This window comes from Eptatretus burgeri, chromosome 17 (assembly GCF_056783735.1).
Source record: "Eptatretus burgeri isolate ZD-2024b chromosome 17, Ebu_testis_v1, whole genome shotgun sequence".
Lineage (NCBI taxonomy): Eukaryota > Metazoa > Chordata > Myxini > Myxiniformes > Myxinidae > Eptatretus > Eptatretus burgeri.
In genome coordinates, this window is record NC_140977.1 from 1,226,470 (window position 1) to 1,249,921 (window position 23,452).

Below are 23,452 nucleotides of genomic sequence, written 5' to 3' on the forward strand. Positions count from 1 at the left end.
CCATGCCGAGATTGGGCGTCAGTTTCAGATCATCATTGACTTGAAATGTCACCAGTTCCTTGATTGCCCCCAGGCTGACGACATTTGAAGGCAGATCATGCCTGGAGACAATATCAGCACCGAGCTTGAATTCGTTCCCATTCACCAGACCCGCCTTGACATTCTTGATCAGGTGCGGTACGTCGTACATGAAGTGTAGGAACCTGCCGTCAGTGTATGGGTGGGGAATTCGATTGACTGTCACTGCGTGTTTCGAACTAACCAGTCCGAAGTTCTTGAACATTGCTCGATTGGCACTACCCATGTCACACACGTCTGCGTTGACGTGGAGCCCAATGACATGAGCCCGCTGTACGATTTCAGTCACAAGTGGCTGGAAGTAGGCTCCGTTCACCAAATTGCCCGTAAAATGATAGGCAATTGTTGGCTTCCATCTGGAAGTGATGCCAGCCAGCATGAATACGAGGGCACGCGTTGCAGCGCCACCATGTCCTGGCAAAGTTACATTTCCTCGCAAACTACTCGATGATCTGTCGAACTGCAATCCCACTTCAATTGTCATTTCATCCAGCGTTAGGCAGCATTCACGCTCCAGTTCCTTCATGGTAGCAACCTTCAGCTGGAGGAAGTCGAACACTTTATAAAGAATACCAGGTTCCATCGCAATAACCTCCATCTTCCGTCGTAACGAACGAAGCAATGGCAGTGGCTGGTGTTGCGACAACAGGACTTCGTAGTCGGTACTGCCACATGCAAAGCAGAGTTGCAGAGCCTTCTTGTAGGTTTCTGCTGACCACTGACTTCCCCTTGTGCTGAGACGAGACAGCTTGTTGATCTGGTCGAGGTTGAAAACTTTCTGGACATTCGCCTTCAGAGTGACGAGCTCCCTGGCTTGTTTGCGTTTGTCCCACTGTGCCTCATGTAACTGCCACTTGAGAGAGACCACTTTCGCCTCCACTGCTGCGATCTTGGCGTCGTAGTCAGGACTCTGGTCGGTTTCAGCCGGCGTTACAGGGGCATCGGAGGCAAGGCCAACAAGTTGGTCATCTTGGTTGTCGTCGTCATTCACAGGCATGTCTTGTTTTGCATATGTGTGATCTGGGACGGGCTCCTTCTGTGGTGTCGTCTCGTCATGGGGTCGTTTCCTCGATCCTTGGATTACTTTTCGTGACAGGCACAATATGCAGGAAGACAGTCAGGACGGCATTGTGCTTGAGTGGTCTAGAACCATCAACCCTCCTGTTTTCATACTGACGGTCGTCGAAATGCTTCTGAAAAAACAAAAAAACGGAAAATTGAAGTACGTGTTGACAGTCAGTTCGAAGTCGATGAAAGTTTCCAAATACGATTTGCAGTCGAGAACCCCGGGACGGGAAATTCCTGAGATTCTCAGTCAAAATGTGGGAACGATTTCCGATGGGGTGAAGGAGGGACTGTTGAAAGGATGTTTGATGGAGGGGAGATTATTGGTGGACCGTTGAAACGGGCTGATGGAGTAATGGAGGGATGATTGAAAGTAACAGAGGGATTTAACAGAACGATGGTGTGAAGGAATAAATATTGAAAGAGAGGGAGATGGAGACGGAAATGGAGAAGGAGAGGGAGAGGGGGAGCAGGAGGGATATGCAAGCATTTACTTACCTTTACATTACATTAGAGGATTTACATGACTGCGTTTCGATGAGTGGGCGTGTAAATTCACGTCAGTCTTCGGATGATAACTCCACTCAGTCACCTCTGACTGCTTTTTGGAAAAGGAAAAGCTTCATGTGTAGTACACGTATGAGAAACAGGTGAAGGTGCAATCTGATCACAAACCGCTGGAGATCATTGCACCAAAACCCCTCCAACAGAGAATCAAAGAGGCTGCGGAGAATGCTCGTGAGGATGCAATCATACGATGCTGAGATTCACTACCGACCAGGCAAAGACATGTAACTAACTGGCTGATACCTTTAGTGGAGCCTACCTCAAGGACCCAAGAGTCGACAAGGAAAACGAGTTTGAGATGGTAAACATGGCAAAACATATCCCGATCTTTCTCAACCATTAATGAGTGGCATTGAAGATGATACCAGACGAGATGGTATCATGCAACAACTCAAACTAATGATACAGACAGGATGGAAAGAGACACAACATGAGGTTGAACCAGTCCTTCGACCATACTTCCATGTGATAGATGAACTGAGCACTCGGGGTGACTTGGTCTTAAAGTGAGAAAGAGTTGCGATTCCCATGTGAAGGAAGGACATGGTGGAAGGAGTTCACTCGTCTCATCTGGGAGTGACCGGACATGTACAAAGAGCAAGAGAATGCATTTACTGTCCCAGAATGATAGTGCAGTAGATAGTAGAAAAATCGTGCAAATTATGACACAAGCATCAAATTTGGCATTTCTGTTCTGCAGGGCTTTCTGATCAAATCTGCCCGATTGGCCATTTGAAAATCCAAATGTTGAAAAATTTGAAGGAAAAAAAAAAAAACTTCAAAAAAATTTGAAGTCACAGCTGGCTGAAATTCTTGAAGCGCAAGTGAACATCCCAGACAGAAAACCAAGGGGAGATGCAGTCATCATTGATGGCTCAGCACTTATCAATGCCCTACCTCCACGCACTTCAAAGATATTTGATGACGATGCCAAAGAAGACATCATCCCAAAGGTGGAATCCTATGGTGCCAGGTATGAGAGGGTGGACGTAGTGTTTGATGTGTACAACAAGTCAAGTCTGAAGTCCGAGGCAAGGTCGAAAAGGGGGCAATGAATCAGAAGAAGAGTGACAGGATCCAGTAAGACCCCAAGTAACTGGAGAAGCTTTCTTCGAGATGACAGCAACAAGACTGAGCTGTTTCACTTCCTTGCGGAAAAGATGTGTGAAGCATAGACGACAAGCACAGTCATTGTCACAAAAGGAGAAGATGCCATAAGCAACACAAGGAAGTCACTGGATGCTGTGTCTCCATGTTGTCATGAAGAAGCTGACACTCGAATATTTGTACACGCCAGGGATGCAACGATGGATGGTAGCAAGTCCATTATCATTAAGGCTAATGACACGGATGTACTAGTCATAGCAATATCTGTACTGCCATCCTCACAGGAACTAGGTCTTGAGAACATGTGGATTTCCTTTGGCCAAGGAGCCAAGGCGCGATGGATTCCAATCCATGAGGTAGTTTCTGCAATAGGGCCTGAGAAAGCTCGAGGGATCCCATACTTCCATGCATTCACTGGATGTGATGTCGTGTCTGCCTTCCGCGGTAAAGGGAAGAAAACTGCATGGCAGACTTGGAACGTCTTTGATGATGTTTCTGAAACATTCACCAATCTCAGCCAGCATCCAACATTGATTCGTGATCTTGACCTGCCGAGGCTGGAGAGATTCGTTGTCCTCATGTATGACAGATCAAGTGCAGCCACTGGTGTGGACGGAGCAAGACTGGATCTCTTTGCCTGCAAGCAGAGGCCGTACAACTCAATTCCACCAACACAGGCAGCCCTCAGAGAACATGCAAAGCATGCGGCCTATCAGGCTGGGATCATCTGGGGCCAGGCAACCATCTCCAGTCCAGAGACGAGCAGTCCTGCTGAATAGGGATGGACACAGAAAGGAGAGATGTGGCAGATATGTTGGACAACACTACCCCCTATTGCAGCCAGCTGTCAGGAACTGACTAAGTGTTCCTGTAAGAAAGGTTGCAACCGGAGATGCAAGTGCTTTCAGTCAGGGCTCCCTTGCACAGCACTCTGCAGCTGCATATGTGGACAGTAGCAGCTGGAGGAACATTCGCATGGTATGCATAACTTTGAATATTTACCAGCCAGGGCCCGGTTGCAGAAAAGGCCTAAGCTTCATATGACAATCATTAAAGTGGTGCAAAATGAGAAAAAGTGTGTCGGGGGGGGGCTTTAAAAACAGGAAAATCCACTCCAGCAGGCTTAAATCGTAGGAATCCACACCTAGATCATGGAAATCGGACAACTACAAATATGTCTAAGCAAAAAGTGAACTTCGGGAGGCTAACTTGGCGGCCATGTTGAAAAATGGCCGCCATCTTGGATTTTCAAATGGCCAATCAGGCAGATTTGATTCGAATCCCCTGGAGAACAAATGTGTCAAATTTGATGCTTGTACCATCATTTGCACGATTCCTCTCAAAAATTGCTGTTATCTGCCCCACTATGAACGCTGAGATTCACGACCTTGATCAGAGGTGTGAGACCTGCAGGTCGAGAGAGAGAGAGAGAGAGAGACAGAGAGACAGAGAGACAGAGAGACAGAGAGACAGAGAGACAGAGAGACAGAGAGACAGAGAGACAGAGAGACAGAGAGACAGAGAGACAGAGAGACAGAGAGAGAGAGAGAGAGAGAGAGAGAGAGAGAGAGAGAGAGAGAGAGAGAGAGAGAGAGAGAGAGAGAGAGATATATATATATATATATATATATATGTGTGTGTGTGTGTGTGTGTGTGTGTGTGTGTGTGTGTGTGTGTGTGTGTGTGTGTGTGTGTGTGTGTGTGTGTGACGAGATCGGTGTGGTCTCCACTCTCCATCGGGCAGAGCGGTGTGAACCGGCGAAGAAAGTTTTCTCCGTGCATGTGAACCGAGCTACGTGTTTCCCGAGTCTCCCATTGAGAAAGAAGAGGAATCTTACGTTGACCTCCCGAGCTCGTCAACTTGGACCTCGTTACCATGGAGACGCCATGTTGTTCAGCGGTGATTACAATCCATTCCGTTGGTGCCGCTCGCTCACGGAGCACATCCCGTGGATCCCCCGTGGATTTCGTTGTTCCTCGTGAGTTGGAGATCACGTGATTACAGTAGTTGATCTGTCTTCTTGAAATCGCGAATATGATGATTTGGAGAAGGGCCGAAACTCGTGATTCGTTTTTACCGCACGACGTGGTTTTTACTCCTGTATCGCAGACACAGTGTACCGTCAGTCCGTACTACAACATCCTACCTTACAGTCCCTCACTTTACTACATCCTACCTAACGGTACCTCACTTTACTACATCTACCATACGGTCCCTCACTTTACTTCATCCTACCTAACGGTACCTCACTTTACTACATCTACCATACGGTCCCTCACTTTACGACATCCTACTTTACGGTACCTCACTTTACTCCATCCTACTTTACGGTACCTCACTTTACTACATCCTACTTTACGGTACCTCACTTTACGACATCCTACCTTACGGTACCTCACTTTACGACACCCTACTTTACGGTACCTCACTGTACGACACCCTACTTTACGGTACCTCACTTTACTACATCCTATCTTACGGTACCTCACTTTACCACATCCTACCTTACGGTACCTCACTTTACTACATCCTACTTTTCGGTACCTGACTTTACTACATCCTACTTTTCGGTACCTCACTTTACCACATCCTACCTTACGGTACCTCACTTTACCACATCCTACTTTTCGGTACCTGACTTTACTACATCCTACTTTTCGGTACCTGACTTTACTACATCCTACCTTACGATACCTCACTTTACTACATCCCACCTTACGGTCCCTCACTTTACTACATCCTACCTTACGGTCCCTCACTTTACTACATCCTACCTTACGGTACCTCACTTTACTACATCCTACCTTACGGTACCTCACTTTACTACATCCTACCTTACGGTACCTCACTTTACTACATCCTACCTTACGGTACCTCACTTTACTACATCCTACCTTACGGAACCTCACTTTACTACATCCTACCTTACGGTACCTCACTTTACTACATCCTACCTTACGGTACCTCACTTTACTACATCCTACCTTACGGTACCTCACTTTACTACATCCTACCTTACGGAACCTCACTTTACTACATCCTACCTTACGGTACCTCACTTTACTACATCCTACCTTACGGTACCTCACTTTACTACAGCCTATTTTTCGGTACCTGACTTTACTACATCCTACCTTACGATACCTCACTTTACTACATCCTACCTTACAGTCCCTCACTTTACTACATCCTACCTTACGGTCCCTCACTTTACTACATCCTACCTTACGGTCCCTCACTTTACTACATCCTACCTTACGGTCCCTCACTTTACGACATCCTACCTTACGGTCCCTCACTTTACGACACCCTTCCATATGGTCCCTCACTTTACTACACCCCTACCTTACGGGACCGTACTACACCACTCCACCTTACAGTATTGTACGACTACACTCGAGCTCAGTCTGGCAGTATTGTACTACTACCTTCTACCTTACCGTATTGTACTACTACCCTCTATCTTACCATATTGTACTACTACCCTCAATCTTACCATATTGTACTACTACCCTCTACCTTACCGTATTGTACTACTACCCTCTACCTTACCGTATTGTACTACTACCTTCTACCTTACCGTATTGTACTACTACCCTCTTCTTCTTCTTCTTCTTCTTCTTTCGGCTGGTCCCGTTCGGGGTCGCCACAGCGGATCATCCGTATGATCCGCATAGTGATTTGGCACATGTTTTACGCCGGATGCCCTTCCTGACGCAACCCTGGTCGCCTCTTACAGCACAGGGATATGGTATACCTATTTTAACCGGGGTATCCACCGGCCCAGTACACTGGTACTCATTTCGCCGACCTCGAAAGGATGACAGGCTGAGTCAACCCCCTGGTGAATTAATTCAGTGGCCCAACGGGGATTGAACTCAGGACCTTTTGGATCCCAAGCCGCTGCCCTAACCACTGCGCCAACACCAGGCTTGTTGTACTACTACCCTCTATCTTACCATATTGTACTACTACCCTCAATCTTACCATATTGTACTACTACCCTCTACCTTACCGTATTGTACTACTACCTTCTACCTTACCGTATTGTACTACCACCCTCTACCTTACCATATTGTACTACCACCCTCTATCTTACCGTATTGTACTACTACCCTCAACCTTACCGTATTGTACTACTACCTTCTACCTTACCATATTGTACTACTACCCTCTATCTTACCGTATTGTACTACTACCCTCTATCTTAACGTATTGTACTACTACCCTCTACCTTACCGTATTGTACTACTACCTTCTACCTTACCGTATTGTACTACTACCCTCTACCTTACTGTATTGTGCGCCGACCATCTACCTTACCGTATTGTACTACTACCCACTATCTTACCGTATTGTACTACTACCTTCTACCTTACCATATTGTACTACTACCCTCTACCTTACCGTATTGTATTACTACCCTCGACCTTACCGTATTGCACTCCTACCCCCTACCTTACCATATTGTACAACTACCCTCGACCTTGCAGTCCCCTCCGGTTCGCCATGAACCGAGATCTCTCCTGTGAAGATCACAGAGGGAACCCCCCGGGATCCACGATCGGTTCCCATGGAGGAAACTCGCTCGTTCCTGGAGGTTCTCTCACAGACCGCGGGTCCAGGGTCGGTCCACCCGAGGATGAGGAGTCGGGACCCGGTACGTGCCGTTCTCTCCGCACCGTCACGTTCTGGTGGTTCCTGAAAGTTTAGTTTAAATGGATTGTTTTTGTTTCAGGTGTTATTGTGAAGGTGAAGGTGAAGTCCGAGTTTGTCGATGATTCGTTCCCTCAACATGAAGGTTTGAACCACAAACATATTCCACTCACAAGATACAAACAAAGATGTCTAATTGTAATGGGGATTGTTTTCTCGAGACATCCTCTTTGCCTTCATCAAGAGCATGGGATCTTTTACACTCTTAATTGAATACAAGTCGATGAGACAGCCTGCTTCATGTTCTCATCATTGATGGAATGTTCTGGGTGTGAATCACCAGGATGGCAGTTTGTTGTCGGGTCAATAATCAAATCCACACGAGACATCTCGTACTCCAGTTCACTCTTTGTGATGTTTCATGTCATCCTGAACATTCTCGAACACACAGTGTTGTTTGGGAGGATTTAATAAATAATATACTGTTTATATGTTTTTACTTGTTTCAGTGAAACGTATCGGAGAGATGATTTTATTCAGAAATGTTCATGAAAGTTTTGTTTAAATTGATTGTTTCTCTTCAGATGCTGTGATGAAAGTGGAGGTGAAGTCTGAGTTTGTCGATCATTCGTCGTCTGCCGACAAAGGTCTAAACACAACATCATGCTCATTATAGTTTCAGTGATTAATATATTTATAAGAAATTATTCTTCACACCTGGGGAGGGGGTAGGGGAGGGCAAAGCCCGGTGTTGGCTTAGTGGTTCAGGTGGCTGCCTTGGGATCTTAGGGGCTCAAACTCAGGACACCAGGTGGCATTGATTCCGTGTGTCATCCTTCCGAGGTTGGCGAAATGAGTACCAGTGTCCACCCGAGGATACAGGGGAACAGCATCAGCAGAAAGCTGTTCCCTCAGCCAATGATGCTATCCACAGCCTTGTGCTGCTCGTAAATGAGGAGACCTGGGGCAGATGTGCACAATGCGAGGGTTGTTCAGGAATCGCTCGATTACCAACATGAAATCCCATTTGTTTTTACAGATTTTGATCGGAAGCTGAATGTAGATCCTGAACTTGGTGATTCTCCCATCAAAGGTAAGTGGTTCAAAATATTCATCAGATTTTGTTTCACAGCACAAGTCACCGGGTGTGCCCAAATACATGAAGTGACGTCGGTGTTGTGTTTGAATTTGTTGTTGTTAATGATGGAAACAGATTGTTTTAAAATGGTGAGTACATGTAAAAACATGCACACGTCATGGACAGGGTGGCAGTGATCAGGTCAGAGGTAAACAACATGGCAGAATGTGACAGGACATGGAATGTGGGAAGGATCACTGTATCAAAGTAGAAGCGAACATCGTGATCGAGAACCTCCTCCAATCACTGTCAAAGTAAAAGCGAACCACGTGATCAAGAACCTTTTCGGTGGCAGATTTGCTACGTCGGCGCACCACATCGTACGGAACAGCCTGAACAGAGGATTATCCAGTCTAATTCTGAATTGAATAATCAATTGAACTGACATCTAGTATTCCTTTCACCTTTGTTTTGACATACTGCATCAAGTGGAGTGGTCAATGTTCAATTAATCAGAGGTAACTGTCTTGCTCCTTTGCACATATTATCACTGGCTCACAACAACCATACGGATCTGCGCGTTCTGCAGTTGTCGCACGCATGTCTGATAGTGAGCCATTCATACTTTCCACTGGTGTGTCCAGTGTTGAAGCCTGTATAAGAGCTTCTCGTATGGACAGCACAGGTATTTGGGGAACAGAAAATGAAATTCTTCCTCAAGCACATTTGTTGAAGACCCCAGTGTATGTGTACAACAGCGAGAGTATGGATTGGGTAAGGTACTCTCCCATACACATTGATGAAAATTTACCTGATAATGTTATGCAGATGGCTATGCACATCAGGCTTCAGCATGATCACTTTGATGTTCCTCTCTCTACTGTTGATCTACAGTAATTATTTTAAACATTTGTAATGCAGGTCATTGTGTGCCCTAAAGCTCAATGAAGAAATTATTACCCTGTGCTCGCGAAGCGAAAAGCGGGGTTAAGTGATCGGTGGCGTATGTTCGTACGTTGTTCGTGCCTGCATTTTGTTAACAGCGTACATCGAAAACCATTCAGTGGAGGAAATTGAAAGTTTACCACATGTTGTGTGACCATGTGATATCCCGGTCAATCTTTTAAGGTCAATACAGGCCAATTTTCTAAAATCCTCAATTTTCATCCAATTGACTAGACATTTGAAGAGAATTTGCATGTCAAGTCACTGAGGTCAACAAAAGCCAAAGGGTCAACATAGGCGGGAAATTCTGAAATCCTCAATTTTCATCCTATTGACTTGAAATTTGAACAGGATTTTCATAAAAATGACTATCATGTGTCACGTGATCTGGCAGCCATATTGGATCAAAGGGAAAATCTTTGAAAATCTTTTTAGGAGAAACCGCTAAACCGATCAATGCAAAATTTAACTAATCGATCAGCGACTCAAGTGAAATGTGGTTTGATAAAGATTGTCATCGGTTACGTGGTCTGGCAGCCATATTGGATCAATGAAAAAAACAACATCAAAAAGCATGACTTGGCTCACACCAAATCCTCCTCAAGACTGTGTGGGTATGTCTTCCATGAATACCATCTCGTTATTTGAGTGATTCTTCACAATTGAGAGATTGGAACAAAAACAACACACACAGTTGTGGCCAAAAGTATTGACACCCTCGCACTTTTTTCAAATAATGCACCATTTCTTCCCGAAAATTGTTGAAATTAAAAACAACCTTTTGGTATCCACAAATGTATTTCTTTGGTTTGCAGTGGAACAGAATGAAAAAAGCTGAAAATTTTACTAAATCTTAGCTTATTCCACACACAAAATCATAAAATTTGTCAGGACAATAACATTGGCACCTTTTAGAAGTTGTTATAAATAATTAGATTTCAAGCAGGTGATTCTCCTTTACTTTGGAATTGAACTCACCTATGGTGGTGAGTTGCAGGTGCCTGCAATATAAAAATCACTCATTCAACAAGTTTGAACGGAGAAAAGGAGTCATTCTGCTGTTTTGTGTCACTGTTTGTACCACAATGAGCACGGAGAAAAGAAAGAAAACCAGAGAATTGTCTGAGGAGGTCAGACACAAGATTGTAGCCAAGCATGGACAATCTCAAGGCTACAGGTCCATCTCCAAAGACCTTGATATTCCTGTGTCCACCGTACACAATGTTATCAGGAAGTTTAGGGCCGATGGCACTGCAGCCATCCTCCCTGCCCTGGACATGGCTACAAGGGAAAACTTGATCGGATTGCAGTGAAGGATTGTTCGAATGGTGGAGAAAGCACCTCGATCAACCAACAAACAGATTCAAGCTGAACTTCAGACACAAGGTACGTCAGTTTCAACTCGGTCATCATGTATCGCTAACTCAATGAAAGGGGGTTCTATGGTAGCAGACCCAGGAGGACCCCACTGCTGAGAGAGAGACAGAGACAGAGACAGACACAAGAAAGCCTGACTGGAGTTTGCCAAAACACACCTGAACAAACCAAAATCCTTCTGGGAGAATGTCCTGTGGACAGATGAGACCAAATTAGAGCTTTCTGGAAAACCACGTCATCTCTTTGTTTACAGAAAACAAAATGAAGCCTTCAAAGAATAGAACACCTTCCCTTCAGTCAAATATGGAGGAGGGTCAGTGACGTTTTGGGGTTTCTGTGCTGCCTTGAATATGTGCATGGCATCATGAAATCAGGAGATTGCCAAGGAGGCATTTTGGAGTGCAATGTTCAACCCAGTGTCAGAAAGCTGGGTCTCCCTCAAAGGTCGTGGGTCTTGCAGCAGGACAATGACCCCAAACACACTTCAAAAAGCACCCAGGAATGGTTCAAGACAAAATGCTGGACTGTTCTGAAGTGGCCAGCAATCAGTTCAGATCTAAATCCCATTGAACACTTGAAAGATCTGAAAACAGCAGTTGGGAGAAGGCACCCTTCAAATGTGGGAGAACTGGAGCAGGTTGTACAAGAAGAGTGGGTCGAACTGCCAGTCGAGAGGTGGAGGAAGCTCATTCATGGCTACAGGAAGTGCTTGACTGCAGTTATTTTGTCCAAAGGCCGTGATACCAAATATTGCTATGGATTTGGAAGCCTCTTGCACACAGACAGTCAGCAGTCCCCGCAGTTCAGTTATTTCGACAAGTATGTGTTTATAGTCGGGGTCCTGTCCTTCTGTCTAATGGGTTAATTTCATGTGTGCGCTGCGGGTTTCTTTATAGTCAGGCTTTTTACCTTAAATCTCCCCTTTGCTCCATCATCGCCATTATGCACGTGTTCGGGGCCACGGGCATAGGCGGGGTGAGGTCGACTCCGCCCAGCGAGATGGGTGTGCCTCGCAACCAATGAGGGATAGGAGTACCTCAGAAGCCCCCGACCAATGCGAAGACGAGTTACCTCAGGGCGGCCCCGCCCAGCCAGATGGGATGTTCGACACCATCCAATCAGGAGGCGAGTGGGAGGGGAAGAAATCCCTCGGACCCCGCGAAAGCGAAGAGTGGAGTGGTCGTCAGGAGGAGAGTGGTGATTCATCGTGGCCATTGCTCTTGGGGTGCATCACTGGAGTCATCCTCGCCATTGCTTTGGTCTGTCATCGTGGTCGTCTGCGATCGTGGTCTGCGGTCTTTTGCGGGGCTCCTCGTGGTGGTGGTGGTGGTGGTCAAGCAGCCAGGATCGTGGGCTCATGGATTTCGGGACGTGGGTTCGAGTTCCACTGTGGTGGGTTGGAGTCGATGTGACCGCACGAGGCGGAAAGGTACCCGGCCAGGCTCTGTTCCCCCAGCTGAACTATCCTCCTCGGCTCGAGGACCGAAAAAAGACCTGACGGGGTCCATTTATTGTGTGTGTGTGTGTGTGTGTGTGTGTGTGTGTGTGTGTGTGTGTGTGTGTTTGTTTGTTTGTTTGTTTGTTTGTTTGTTTGTTTGTTTGTTTGTTTGTTTGTTTGTTTGTTTGTTTGTTTGTTTGTTTGTTTGTTTGTTTGTTTGTTTGTTTGTTTGTTTGTTTGTTTGTTTGTTTGTTTGTTTGTTTGTTTGTTTGTTTGTTTGTTTTTGTTTGTGCGCGTCCGTCCGTGAGCCCTGTCTTTGAGTAGAATTGCTTCAGTGTTTTCTTTTCATTGTATATTGCATTTTATTCATGATTAAGTCTGCTCTGTCTCCCTCCCTTATAAATAAACCCTCCTGTTAAATGTTCCAGTTCGTTGCCCTTGTTTTCTTCCATTGACTCAGCACGGTTTGTGCTTGAGAACCAGTAAGCCGATTGGGCTGTAAGTTGGCGTTTGGACCGACGGACTTTGGTAATTCCACTCGGTTACACCAGACTGAGGTCGCTAGAGCGACCCGGTTCGACAGAGTCCGTCGAGGGTGTGACTTCCCCAGTAATTTGACGACGTGGGTACTTAGGTATATTGAAATTTGGCTATTAACCCGACCCCACGCCGTCAGAAAATTGGTGAGCACGGTCCTTAAGTGACCCGTGACCTACGGAGTTGTCCGAGAGTCACGACTTAAATTCCGGGTGTTCGGTGGGAGACGGCTCTACTGCTCCACCTGGCGGCCGTTCCTCGCCACCGACCCCCGACCCATAACAATATTAACCCTCAGGTGTCAATAATTTTGTCAATGCCATTTCTTTTTCTTTTCTGATTTAAAAGGATATATTCAGTTCTGAATCAAAAACAAAGGTTCTGTAATGTGAACAGTGAAATACAGAATTGTCGAGACCAAATACTGTTGTCAATTTCAACTTATTTTTGGAGAAAATTGTGAGTTATTTTAAAGAAGTGCAAGGGTGGCAATATTTTTGGCCACGACTGTTTCATGATGATTCAAAACATTGTGTACGGATTTCGACAAAACTTGGTGGATGAATTTAATTGGGTAGGTGACAAGAACAAGCCAATTAGATTTTTGTTGAGGTTCTCATGCAGATCTGGCTTATCAGTGGGATACAAAACATAAACTATTCAGCCTGGCATGGGGATGCTCTCCCGAGTGCCATACTGGTTTTGCAAATGTTTTCTTCAATGTATAACATCAGTACTACAGAGATGAGATCACAGTGTGGTCCTTCCTCACATATTCCCATTCCGTCAAGACGTCATGTTCCTTATTATTATTATTTTTTTTGCAGAGGTTATGTGCACATGACGATGCTCAGGAAAGTTTTGAATTAATGTGATATACTACATATCACAAATACCTCGATAGCTCTTTCTCTATCCATGAATATTGATTGACAATTAAAACTAATTTGATATTTAGACGTATCTCGGATTAACAGAAATTCTAATCATTGACAATTGTTTTATGGGAAAAGGAGTGTTGTAAAAAATTTGGTTCATTCACCGGGTTTAAGTGGACAATATATTTTTTTTCTTTTTAGAAATTTAGCCAAATTGATCATGGAATGTGGAACCGAACTGAAGTTTTCCTTCGTCAACCAAAAAGCTGTTAAATATCCATCCCCAAACGTGAATGGATTTTGCCATGTGATTACCCAATATAATATCCTGAAAATGCTGGGGGTGTGCATATTTATCCACATTATGCTTCCAAATTAGCTTTCTAGTAAATTTTGAATGAAACATATTCCCCGAGTTAAAGCTTTATGAGTCTATGGTGAATGACAGCTTAATCCCTGATTGGTGAATTGAAGGCCATGTTAGTTTGGTGGAGCGGTGTTCCACTGGGGGAAAGGTGTTGGTTGGGAAATTGGTCCAGAACACTCATTTTCCCACAACAAAGTATTGACAATACAATTTGTAAAAAAAAAAAAGTTTTTGTTTTCTTCCTTGTAATAAACTTTACGATTTGCAGATGAAGCTCATCTCGTGAAGACAGAAAATTCCCAAAGAAACTTTCTTCAGACCACCCAGGATGTTTTGGGCAATGAAAGCGTAAAGCAGGAAACTTGTGATTCTCTTTCCAACGATCCCAGCGACGATGCTCAACTGCTCAAAGGTAATCGGACGCAGGCACAGGACACTCTGCACTCCTCGATGTTTTGTGAATCCTCTCTATGATACTGTTACGGATCTGGGGTCTGGGGTTATCACGAGGGAGCTCCTCGGATCTATACCCGACTTCCTTTCCTGAGGCCGCCTGCCATGGATAACTCTGTGGTCTCACGGGGTGCTTGGCAACCGTGGATGCCGATTAGAATCTCCGGGCCCAGCAGGGTCTTCACTCCTTTGTTACCTTACCATTGACATGGCAACCCTAATTCTGGGTCATGCCCTCAACAGCCACCTGTCTATTTATTATGTACAAGCAAATACAACCCGTTGCTTCGCTGGTTGGGGTGTTAAGGGGGGAGGGGAGAGGAGGGAGGGGAGGGAGAGAGAGGAAGAGAGGAGAGAGGAAGATAGGAAGGGGGGAAAGAGCGAGGAAGGGGGGGGGGAGATGGGGAGAGCGATGATTCAAATGTTGCTGTACACTGTGGGAGGGAGGGGTGAGAGAGAGGGAGAGAGGGAGAGAGATAGAGATAGAGATAGAGATATATAAAACAAAAAAAAGGTGAGGGGTGGAGGTGGGGGTTAGTAAAGACAATGATATATTATGCTTAATGACCGAACGCACACACAAAAAAATACTCATGTCGGAACAGCTAAACACACCGACACAACAGAGTTTGTAAAGTAATCCCCTGGCACATCTGCAAACACTTTGAACATGAACCAAAAGCAATCACTGAAAACATGGAAGTACCTACCGCTCACATATGTCCCAATGATCCCATCGAGCGCGAACATCGAAAACTAAGCGTTGCGACCAGATATCATACCCAGGGACAAAAAACAGAAGGCATTGCTGATTGAGGTGTTGATACCAGTGATTTTGGATGAAACAATGCAGAAATCAAGAAAATCACCAAATACCAAGACCTCAAGTATTAAGTGAAAATATCCTGGAAGCTGAAGAATGCCAAAGTTTACCAGTGATGACGAAGAACCTCATAGGAATGATGAAGAAGAACCTCACAAATATTAAAAACCATCCCTGGGAATATTATTGTGGGCTGGGGTTCGTTGTCGACAAACGACCACTAGGTGGAGCAGTGGAGTTGTCTCCCACCGAGCACCCGGAATTTAGGTCGCGACTCTCGGATAAGTCTGAGAGTTCACGGGTCCCTTTGCGGACCGTGGTCGCCAATATTTCGACGGTGTGGGGTGGGGTTAATTGCCTAATTTGAATATACCTAAATACCTATGTCATCCAACTACCGGGGAAAACCACACACTCGACCAACTTTGTCCGAATCGAGTTGCTATCACCGACTCGGATCCGACGTAGCCGAGCGGAAGTTACCAAAGCCGCACCGGACCAAATGAACAACCTACGGCACGAACGGCCTTACAAATTCTCAATACGCACCATGCTAGGCCAATGAAGGACAGCACAGAAAACGAGTTGGTACATTTAACAGGGGTTTATTTTACAAAGAATAATCGGGGAGGGGAACACAGAGCAGAGTTATCACGAATAAAAGGCAGGCAATGTACAATGAGCAAAAGCACTTAACAATACTAAAAGATGGGGCCCACGGACGGACGGACACACACACACACACACACACGCACACACACAAAATAAACTGGACCCCGTGAGTCTATTTGGTGGAGCCGGGCCGGGGTACCTGTCCCGCCTCGTGCGGTCACACCGACTCGAACCACCACGGTGGGACTCGAACCCACGGCCCACGACCCTGGCTGCTCGGTCACCAGACTTGCCCTCCAAAGGACCACAGACCGCTCCAACCACGACCACCTGCAGAGCCCTCGTCGACAACCACTCAGCCACGACGGCAGACCGCTCGGCAATCGCCACGATCTCTTCTCTGCCGAACCCTGGTCACTCACAACCACTCTACTCTTCTGAGGTGGGAGGGGTCTCTTCTCCTCGCCACTCGCCTCCTGATTAGACGAGGGGTTGTCGGATGACTCGTGGTCACTTCCAGATTGGCTGGAGCATGCGTGTCATGTTCGCCCTTCGCTGGAGGAAACGTCCATGCCCTGCCTTGGGGTGGAGCCTCGATTTGAGGCGATGGAGGCTCCGCCCACGCCTTCAGCCAAAAACACGTGGGCAATGGCGACCGGGTCGAGTGCGGGACGGTGGCGTTGTAGTGGATGTAGTAGTTGTTGTTGTTGTTGTTGTTGTTGTTGTAAAAACCTAACTAAAAAATAACTCGTAGCGCACACAAAATTCCCATTGGACAGAAGGAGATGGATTCTAACTGTACACATACTTATCGAAATAACTGAACTACGGGGACTCTGGCTGTTTGTGTGCACAAGGGTTCCAAATCCGTAACACTTCCCCCTCCCCTTTTTACAGACTCGTCCCGAGTCGTCAAATTTTCGTGTGGCATGCATGTGTAAGTTTTTCCCCCAGTACGTTTTACGTACGGATCCCTGAGTGTTACATTTTTGTACGTGTCCCAAAAATAAATAAGTGTGTGCTGCGTAACTAAACTATCAGACTCACTCGGACAACTTAAATAAATTGCCGGCGCTAAGACAAACAACAGGTGGGTTGCAAAATATTTACAATTTTACCTTATCTATTTACACTAACCATGGCCCAGGACCAGTTATCTGTGAAAGGAAGAAAAAGTCATTGGTGCAGGAATGAATGCAAAACACAAAAAAATGGATTCATGGGCTGGAAACGCAGTCCTTGGAGTGGCTGCCTGCAGGACAGTCCTTGCCAAACACTGGAGATGGTCCTGGCGCACATGGTTAGATGGTGACATGGGGGCAAATGCAACAAGGGCAAACAGGCATGGGGTCAAGGCAAAGGCAGGCAAATGAAGGCATGGCAAATGCGGACCAGCAACTGTAGCACAACAGGCCGGCATATGGAGCTGGCCGGCCTCTAGTCTGGTCCGTGAGGTTCTGGAGGGAGTACGGTGGTGCCGGCCGCTCCGAAAACGGGCTCGGACCTACCATACTGTCTCCCCCCAACCTATCGCCTTTACCTGTCTCTGTCCATACCCACTCCCTTAGTTTGCAACAACAAAATTTAGACTTTCCCTTTTTGAGGTCATCTCTACCGAGACGACCTAATAAAGCCAGACCAAATGTCCGTACATCCGTCCGTCAACAATTTTTCTTTCCGATCTTGATGAAACTTAGTTTGTGGGTAGAGGTCGATGAACGTTGCACAATGATATAACTTTGTCAGGGTCAAGGTCACGAGGTCACGTAAGTTATAAAAATCGCCATTTTCAAAACCTATCTAGTCTGCCATTCTACAAGATATTCGGCAACTGTTTATTGATTATTTATGATAGTAAAAAATATTATCTTGTATCTAACCGGACAGATTTTTGAATTTCCGTCCCGTTTGGCCGCCACGAAACCTGGAAGATGGTCAAAAACACCTCCCGGTACAAAGAAAACTTTTTACTCCCGATCTTGATGAAATTTGGTATGTTGGTAGAGGTCGATGAGTGATACCCAACGACATATTTTTCCCGGATTCGAGGTCAGGGTCAAGGTCACGAGGTCACGAAAGTTGTGAAAGTCTCCATTTTAAAAACCTATCTCGTCTCTCATTTTAGGAGATATCTGGTAACGGTTCATCGATTATGATAATAAAAAACATTATAGAGATGACCGTCACCCCCACACGGGGTAATTTTTGATTCATTTTTCGTTTTTTTTTTTTTTCTTTTTCTTTATAATTGCTCGTCCCTAACCCTCCCACTGTCCTTGTCCAGCTAACCTATCCTGTCCGTCTACTCCCAACCCCTAAGATCATTTTTGGAGGGGAATAAGGGAGAGACTAGTGTCCTGCCTCAAGGCCCAACAAAGCCTCAGAACAACCTCCTCAGAGTTCAGCAATCTTTCCCAAGGTGGGTCCAGCGGCCTACGGAGAGCGAAGGGATGGATGGTGCGAAGGGGTACATTTCTTATCTATCCGAGCATTTATTAAACTTTAAACTATCCCCGGAGCTTTTCAACACACCTGTCTCTTTCAATTATCGGTTCCAGAAACCATGATTCGCGTCGCCTGTGTTGGTGTCCATTATCAATTTGGGCCCTGCCCACAAATTTTCTCTCGTGCCCTTGCACAATTTCGTGGCTGGGCAGCGTGGCTCAACTAGCAGGGACTTCTGTCTGCCGAACTCTAACTACGGCACCCCCAGGCCCTGAGGCTGTCTCCGAGCCTACCTGCTCCCTATGAACGCGGGGAGTGCCCTTCCCGGCTACTCCCCCGTATATGCCCACATGGCATCTCGGCGCTATGGGTCTCGTTTACGATGGGCCACCCGTGCCCAGTACACTATCCCGGTCCCTTGGACCCATGGCCTACTCTGGCTGACTACTTCGGTGCGCGGGGTGCCCTCTACTCAATACTCACCTTTCCACAGCCACACTCCCAGCCGGTCAATGGACTCCTGCACCCTTCAAAAAGGTTTTGTGCCTTCTTACACCACCAACAACAGAACGACCTCCTTTTGGTAAATTTGACTAGCCCACGAACTAACATTACACTAACTCCAGGTTCCCTTGGGTGGGATTCACTCCTCCCCCCAATCATTCATTCGCACCATGCATTCCACATTCGCTCCATTCACACTTGGGCCCGCTGTCCCACACTCACTCTTTATACATAATATATATTTTTTTCTTTAATTCTCCACACTGACACTCACGCTCTGTTGGCTACATCCGCACTAACTAGCTCGTGCCCCTCGTCATCCCTTAAACGAGTGCATGTTCCTTTTAACTCTACTGCTAAGCTACGTCCCCACTACACATTCCATGTCGGTCCGTGTCTCCCAATCTATTTCAAAATCTAACCTAACATTCCCACTAACTGTTCCACGGGCCCCATGAGGAAATGTTCCTGCCCCATGAGGCCGGTCTATGTAACACTAAACCCTTCTCACTAAACTATTGCTCCTTTGCCCAGGCAGGATGTTTACCACATCCTGGCTGGGGCCGTGTACTCGGGGCAAGGCCTCTTTTTTATTTTTATTTTTATTTTTATTTTTTGCCCTGCCAGGGCGGCGGTCTGTGATTCGCTTATTCGTCCCTTCCGTCGGACGATACCTGGGGCCTTGTCGTCGCCCTGCGCATCGCAATCAGCGCTCGCTTTCGAGGGGTCTGCCATGCGAGCCAACGCACTCCCGTAACTCACGCCATGAGGTCCCCGGTGACGTCACCCGCACACCGAACCTGCGCGGTTTCCCGTGCAGGCCCGCACGAGCGCATCGTCCTGGGAACCCGCTCCGCGCATTCTGCGAACATAACACGTGGCACGCAGCACGTGGAGCTTCACACACGAGCCCGCACCCGGACCCGTCCGTTCCAAATTCACACAACACTCGCCATCTACATTCTCGCCGTCCATGCAGCCGGCTCGTATACGACGTGGAATATTCTCGCGCCGGATTGCAATGAAAAGAAAAAACTTAAGCAATTCTACTTAAAGACAGCGCCCACTCAGACACACACACACACACACACACACACACACACGAAATGGACCCTGTCGGGTCTTTATTCAGTCCTCCAGCCGAGGAGGATAGTTCAGCTGGGGGAACAGAGCCTGGCCGGGTACCTTTCCGCCTCGTGCGGTCACACCAAATCCACCCCACCACGGTGGGACTCGAACCCACGACTCGGAATGCACGAGACCACGATCCTGGCTGCTCGACCACCACCACCACAAGGAGCCCCGCAAAGACCGCAGAGCACGATCGCAGACGACCACGACGACAGACCAAAGCAATGGCGAGGATGACTCCAGCGACACACCCCAAGAGCAACAGCCACCATGAATCACTACTCTCCTCCTGACAACCACTCTACTCTTCCCTTTCACGAGGTCCGAGGGATTTCTTCCCCTCCCACTCGCCTCCTGATTGGACGGTGGCGAACATCCCATCTGGCTGGGTGGGGCCGCCCTGAGGTAACTCGTCTTTGGATTGGTCGGGGGCTTCTGAGGTACTCCTATTCCTCATTGGTTGCGAAGCACACCCATCTCGCTGGGCGAAGTCGACCTCACCCCGCCTATGCCCGTGGCCCCGAACCACGTGCATAATGGCGATGATGGAGCGAAGGGGAGATTTAATGTAAAAAACCTGATGATAAAGAAACCCACAGCACACACATGAAATTCCCATTCGACATCAGGGACGGGACCCTAACTATAAACACATACTTATCGAAATGACTGAACTGCGGGGACTGCTGACTGTCTGTGTTCAGGAGGCTTCCAAATCCGTAACAGTATTAATTCAACAGCTGAGCAGGATTTGAACTTAGGATCCTAGGATCCCAAGGCCACCACCCAAAACCATGAAGACACCTGAACGGATGGACCTTATTGTTTTTATATATGTATCGATGTTGAAGTGATGTGTGGATTATATTAAAAGGAGATCGCACAATAAAGTTATAACAAAACGATGTCCTGTAAAAATAAAATCACACATTTTCAGCAGATGAAACACCTCCTGGGGCACTAACCGCACCGCACAGCACCGCAGGGCCCAACACAGGCAAAAACATACGTCTGTCTAATCTATGTTTTGTTGAGAGCAAGGGTACTTTTACCGAAACGAACAACCAAGCAGCTTAGAGAGTTCGCCAAGTGGCTTAAGCACTCAAACAAGCACTCCAACGAAACCGTTGATTCAAAAAAGGCTCGATTGCCATGCGACACATTAAACATCCACCACCTGGAGACGCCCAAAATCTCAAATATTTCCTAATTGGACAAATGAACACTTTTGTAGGAGTCGGAACTGCTTGTAAGTTCGATTCTGGAGCTTAAATTTTGTAGTTATCCTTAATTTAAGAGATACTCGTGGTGATCACATGGGGAAATGAAATAAAGCATCGAACGCTGACGTCTCTGGGTGTTTATAAGCATTGCAATGTATCCATCGATTTGTAGCTATGATGAACAGGCATTCGAGTGAATGCATTAAATCATATAGCTCAATGAAGCTGGTTTCCTGAAATATATATTTCAGAAAATCTGACATTTTGCCTGCTCGTCTGTGCATGTGTCATGTTGTACATCGGTTCGAGGTCCGCGGAAATGTTTTTGCTTTTTTTAAAACGTCCATTTTTTTTTACCAGATTTGCTTTGATTCCCTGGAAGAGCACCTTGCAAAACCTCTGAAAATCTAGACACAGATCTGGCAGACGCTACGGGTTGGCAGTCCCTCTGGGGGGACAGGGCATGAGGTCTTGCAGTGAATGCATTAAATCATATAACTCAATGAAGCTGGTTAATTTTGTTACGTTCGTAATTTTTTTTGTTAACTCAATATAATTCTCCAAACAGTCGAAAAGACAAGTTTAATGCCTTGGAAATTTCACATTTTCTTGTGTATGAATGGTGGAGGGGATATAGCTTTGCTTGCTTAAAGTAAATAGGCATATATCGGCTTAGTTATAAGACTCATTATTTCATTAAATTATCATTCCACAACAACTTTCGAAACTTATTTAGTCCGGACGATATCCAATCCTTGGAAATATGTGGGGGCATGTACAGGGGGGGGGCGAGACCGGAGAGGGGATGGGAAAAGACAGAAAGACCACCGACCTGCTTGCAGTGAGAGAGTGAGAGATCCAAAGACTCAACATCATTGCAGGAGATACCAATGATCCAAAATGCCGAGGTTTCCACAGCGTGAAGCCAAGAAAGGTGAGAGGAGGGAGCATCAGCCCAAAGGGGAGAGCAGTACTCCATCTGGCTTTGCACGAAAGCTTTGTATATTCCACATGCAAGTCTCCATATATCCTCGGAAGTACTGGAGGAGCAGATGAGGTACATGCTTCACCGATGGCTGGCCACACACTGAAGGTAGTGAGTACGCTTCACGGTAAACCAGGGAGAGGAGGAGGTGTTTCACGTGGGGTGGCACCTACCCTCGTACACCGATCTACGATTGAGGGGGAAGCTTCATATTAAGCATTCAAAAATGCAGACTATTAGACCTTGCAAAACAAGCAAACCAGTTGTTACTGGGCACTCCAACCTCTGTCATACCACGTCATTCCTCTGATCAGCAGGCAGCAGCCTTTTCACTCTCTGCAGACCAGAATAAAATCACAAGCTAGTCAAACACTTGGAACATGTCTTTCAATCCTGATAAATCTCACACTCTCACTATCTCTCCAACCGCCAACACCTTACGTATACAAATGACATTATATACATCATATGCCTAGGTCATTCACTGCAGGAACAGAGTGCAAGAAGACACCAGCGATGGATGAACCAGCACAAGTTATGAGTAATCCAGGAGGTAAACCTTTTTTTACTGTGGTTCGAGAAGTGTCTCCATCAGGAACGTATGAGGCACAGTGTGAAGGCTGCCATCAAGGAGGTCTTCGACATCAATCCCCCAAGATAGAAAAACCAAAACTGTGTGCAACACGTTTGCAATAAGCCAGTTTGTAGTCGCCATTCATTTATGACGTGCTCGGACTGTAAATGGATGATTGATCGAACCTGATGTGTGAAATGTCTTCTGTAAATTTGGTATAATGCTCATCGTCAGGCAGCTTCGGAACAGATTTGAGAATAATGTGGATGTTCCAGACAAAAGCACCAATTTTTTTTCTCTGGGCTACCCATTGCCTTTGCTTTCAATTATTAAAAGATACAGTATGGTGGCCATCTTGGATGTCCAAGGTGGCCGTCATGTAAAAACCTATAAGTACCAATATCTCAGCTTCCTCGCCACTTCAGCTCTCAATCTGGGTGTCTAAACATACATTTTCTTGGGAAATGAATGCAATTTTCCCATTCTGAATATCACCAGATGATTATATGCTCGAAGATTAAATCAACAGGTTCGTTATGGCAATATCAATTCATAATTTATCAGCATTTTCTGTGTTTTATGTCTTTTCAGGAAGATTATGAACATGG

At 46.1% G+C, this 23,452-nt stretch overlaps 1 protein-coding gene across 3 annotated transcripts in view; it reads left to right on the forward strand.

The window, feature by feature from the left end:
* The first annotated feature begins 4,506 nt into the window (after positions 1-4,506).
* LOC147009072 (uncharacterized) overlaps positions 4,507-23,452 on the forward strand; it is a 219,817-nt gene continuing 200,871 nt past the window's right edge. For 2 of the 3 annotated variants that reach the window (XR_015052976.1, XM_085862713.1), the window contains exons 1-6: positions 4,507-4,796; positions 7,312-7,478; positions 7,557-7,619; positions 8,059-8,121; positions 8,514-8,567; positions 14,363-14,506. Coding sequence is in view for 2 of the 3 variants with exons in the window: in XM_085862713.1 (XP_085718839.1) it covers positions 4,705-4,796; positions 7,312-7,478; positions 7,557-7,619; positions 8,059-8,121; positions 8,514-8,567; positions 14,363-14,506 (583 nt within the window). In the remaining variant the exon portion in view is untranslated. The remainder of the gene's footprint in view (positions 4,797-7,311; positions 7,479-7,556; positions 7,620-8,058; positions 8,122-8,513; positions 8,568-14,362; positions 14,507-23,452) is intronic. The other variant, XM_085862715.1, reaches the window with a different exon arrangement.